The sequence below is a fragment of the Lutra lutra genome, chromosome 16 (genome assembly GCF_902655055.1).
Source record: "Lutra lutra chromosome 16, mLutLut1.2, whole genome shotgun sequence".
NCBI lineage: Eukaryota > Metazoa > Chordata > Mammalia > Carnivora > Mustelidae > Lutra > Lutra lutra.
The window spans coordinates 37,795,063-37,799,128 of NC_062293.1; the positions used below are offsets into that span (position 1 = coordinate 37,795,063).

Genomic DNA, 4,066 nt, shown 5'->3' on the forward strand with positions numbered 1-4,066 from the left:
CCCCAAAGCAGACACCAGCCTTCCTTGGAATGGTTTCCAGTGAGAGCAGGTGGGGCACAGATGCTGGAGAGGCTGGAACCACGTTCTTTTCCATCCAAGCCAAGACTACAGACTGTGAGTCCTCGTGATGGGGAGAGGTGGCCTGAAAAAGCAAAATGTCCCCATCCTTCCTCACCCCCAGGCTAGCTGGGGAGCCAGGGGTGGCAGGGAGAGGATGGGGCCTCTCTGGAGGGCAGTGCTGCTGCAGGCGCTGGGGTCCCTGCAGGCTAGGGGAGGCCTGGTGCTTACAATGGCCCCATTCTTCAGGCCACACACGCAGCGTTCCAGGAGCTGGCTGGCTGGCCAAGAATAGCTGGGATTCCTGGAGAAGGAACCAGCTCTCCAGCCTCTCTTGTCTTCGGCCTCAGCCAGTCTCAGCGTTTCAGCATCTGGTTCTCTTGTCCTCCCTGCCCCCCACCCCCCACCCCACACACCTGCCAGTGCCTCATTTGCACAAACACTGACCTCAGCAAGACCAGGCTTCCAGGGGAAGGGGAGAATGATCTGGCAAGATTCAGCCCTCATCTCCCCAGGGGCATTTCTGGCCCTCTGCCTTCCTTTTCTTCTCTGTGTGGTAGGGGGTGGGGATAGGGGGGTGGCCTTTGACTGCCCTTGGATGCAAGTGCTTTGTTCCATCCTGTCCTGGGGGAGATGGAGGGAGGAGGCGCTCTGCCTGCCCTTCTCCCTCTGACCTGAACCCTGGGGAAGGCGAAGGAGGGTCTTTATAACCCTCAAGGGAGCCACCTGGCCCCACTTCAAGGCTCTGACATTTTGTTAGAGGCTTTATTGGGTGATTGGAAAGGCAGGGGCAAGTTTCTCAGCCGCGAGGGAACCCAGGGGTCAGTTTCTCTAGGCGACGTCTCTGCCCACTGGGCCAGAGGACCTGAACTACCCAGGAGATGAATATGAGCCTGCGCCAGGGGATGTGAGTCAGGCGGGCGGGAGGTACTGGGTGCCGCTCGGAGGGGAGCTCTTGGGAGGCGCTCCAGGTGACATTGGGCTCAGCCTCGGGTGGCGCACGGTGACAGGTGGGAACGCCCGCGGCGACCGTGGGCCGGCCTTCGGGCTTGGAGGAGGCGTTCTGGGAAGGGGCAGCTCTGTGGAGTGTGCGGGAAAGCGCTCCGCATCGGAGAAGAGGAGGTGGTGGCGGAGAGGCCGGGGTCAGGCGCAGACGGAGGGCACCAGGGTTGGCGGCGGGCGCGCTCAGGGGCACCCGGCGGCCCCCCCGCCCCCCGAAGCCCGCGTCTTACGCGGACTGGAGTGCTCCAGAATGCAGTGCGCCACGTAGGCCGGGTGGCTGTGCAGGTTCCTGCACTTCTTGCAGAAAAGGATCTCGCAGCGCGCACAGCCCCCCGCGCGAGGCGGCCGGCGCCGCGTCTCCAGCACGCAAGGCGGCTCCGGGAGGCTCCTCTTCCTGCGCGGGGCCCCGGTCGCTCAGTGCCCCGCGCCGTCCCCTCCCGCCGGGACGCTCGGTGCCCCTCGCGGTCCGCTCCCGCCGCCCGCCTCCGCCGGGGCGCGCCCTCACCTGTCCGCGGGAGCCGCCAGGCCGCCCAGCAGCGCGAGCGGCCCGAGCCAGCCCCAGAAGCCGCTGTCCGCGCGTCGCAGCAGCGCCACCTGCTGGGTACTGGACTCCTGGCGCAGCGGGCAGTAGGACACCGAGCCTCGCTCGCGGCCCTCGCCGCCCTCCGCCTCCCAGCGCGGCGCCTCGCCCTCCGCCCCACTCTGCTCCCGCGGCCTCGCTGCCGCCGCCTCCTCCTCCTCCTCGTCCTCCTCTTCTTCCCCTTCCTCCGACCCCTCCTCTGCGGCCGCCTCTGCCTCGCTGGGCGGCGGCTCGGCCAGTTCCTTCTTCCACAAGGGGGTCTTCACTCCTGCGGGGCGGGCGGGGGGAGGTCAGTGCAGGCCCGCTGTCCCCCGGGAAGAGCCGGGTACCCCGACTGCTGGCCAAAGCCCGACCCCCCCCACCCCCAAAAATGGCAGGCGCCTGAAGGACAGTGTGCACAGACTGCCCCAGGCTAGCAGGATCCCAAAGCGAGGATTACAGAGTGTGCAGGGTGATTTCCAGGGTGAGACCGGGCCTGCCGGGCTGCCCCCCATTTCCCAGGTTTCTAGGCTTCCTCGCTGAGGATTCGGGGCAAGTCACGTCGCTTCTGTCCAGCTCCGTGTTCCCATCTGTAAAAGTAATGCTCATCTCCGGGGTGATTGTGAGGCAGGTAGCAGGTCTCTGTCAAGTGCCCAGCCCAAGGCTGGCCTTAAGCCCAGATGCGGCAGCATCTCTGAGAACCCTCGGCAGGCGCGGGCCGGCGGGCGGGCGGGCGCGCGCGCGCGCACACACACACACACCACCACCACCACCACCACCACCACCCGCAGACCCGTTAGGAAAAGGCTGCCCAGGGAGTGAGCCAGTTAGGAAAAGGTGTTTGTTCTTCCTTCCAGACTTGATCCCAGTTACCAGCTGGATTTCAGCCACCAGTGTCCCTCCAGCCTTCTGTAGAGCACAAACTTCGGAACTCAGAACAGTAATCGTGGCAGGCGGGACGCTGCGGGATTGCCATGGGAAGTAACCTGGCCTCTCCCGGGCAGGACTCCACCACTCAGCAACATCCTACCCTCCCCCCTGGAACAACTCTGTGTTTGTGCTCCTCTTCGCTGGATTGGGGAGCTAGACTTCCACGGAAAAGCAGGGGGATGAGGGCTGGGGAGACACCACTGTGGTTTGCCCTGGAAAGCTCAAGAGAATTCCTATTGGTCCCTGCCCATCCTGTTTAAAAGAGGCTGGGGACAAAGGAGCATGACACAATTAGTGTTCTAGCTCACATGTACTGAGCACCAGCTGTATGCAGTCACTGTGAGAAATTCTTCACACATTGTGCCCCTTCATTTTCACAACCACCTCAGGTAGGGGGGAGGGAGGTAACCAAGGGGACTCAATTTCATCCAAGATTTCCAAAAGCTTTCCCAAAAAAGTTGTTTCAAAGAATCTGCCAGTTCTCGATGTTACTGAAGCTGGAAAACCAGGGTCTGCGGCACTTTTTGTTAGAAAACATACAAGGAACCTTTTGGTTGTGAAAGGCAGGCTTAGTGCACAGCCAGAAACAGATGCTGGAAATTTTTTGAGAGAAGTGGGAATAGGAAATTAGGTTAGAAAGGAAGGTTGGGACTTTGGGTGCTAGGCAATGGAGTTCGGAGTCTGCCCTTCAGGAGTGGGGAGCCACTGAGCATTCTGATGGAGGGCCATGCTCAGAACTGTGTTTTAGGATGGTCTCTCTACAGGACAAAGACACCCACTTAGGCATTGTCACAGCAGTCCCTGCCAGAGAAGACAAACAGCAGCAAGGAAGATGAGGGAGAAGATGTCAGGAATATTCAGGAAAGAGAGAGAAGAGGTCTTGTACAAGTAACTGAGAAAAAGCTGGACTTCTTCTCTGGGGTCATCATGGTGATGGATGAGCTGGTCCACACTGGGTTTGCAGCCACACTTGACAGGAGTCAATGGTCCTGTCCTCAGTCTCCAGCCCATCTCCAGCACCACTCACCATGCTTATCCATTCTTCCTAAGGCTGTGCTGCCCTCTCCTCCGGATCAGAGACTGGGATGAGACAGAGTTTCCAGAACGCATGGAACTTTATCTGATCTCTAGGGCCTTTGTTGGATCACAAGGTGTGGGGCTGGAACTTCACCTGCCCTTAGGGTTCTACCCAGGAATAGCTGCCTTTTCTAGAACCTCCAAGAGCACTTGAAATCCAGGTGCCCCCCCACCTTCCCTCTTGGCAAGGGATTAAAGGGGAGAAAGGGGTGACTTTGGCTGCCAGTAGACTGGGTTCCAATCCCAGCTTTGCCATATAAATGTAAGAGCTATGTGACCTTCAGCATGTTGTCTGACCCTCAGTCTCTTCATCTGTAAATCAGAGACAGTCACACAGTACCAGACTTTACCTGGCCCACAGAAAGCCCTCCAAGCATTATGTTTACTTGAATCATTATGTTCTCTCCTCCCCTTTTTGTCTTCTCTCTATCCTTCCTCTCC

At 59.8% G+C, this 4,066-nt stretch overlaps 1 protein-coding gene across 1 annotated transcript; it reads right to left on the reverse strand.

Annotated features, from left to right (window-relative positions):
• Window positions 1-72: 72 nt before the first annotated feature.
• C16H17orf50 (chromosome 16 C17orf50 homolog) lies at window positions 73-3,685 on the reverse strand. Its single transcript, XM_047708607.1, has 3 exons — window positions 3,576-3,685; window positions 1,565-1,907; window positions 73-1,453 (listed from the first exon to the last, which is right to left on the reverse strand). The coding sequence occupies exons 1-3, from the start codon at window positions 3,586-3,588 to the stop codon at window positions 1,243-1,245; spliced, it is 567 nt and encodes a 188-aa protein (XP_047564563.1). The 5' UTR covers window positions 3,589-3,685; the 3' UTR covers window positions 73-1,242.
• Window positions 3,686-4,066: the final 381 nt, after the last annotated feature.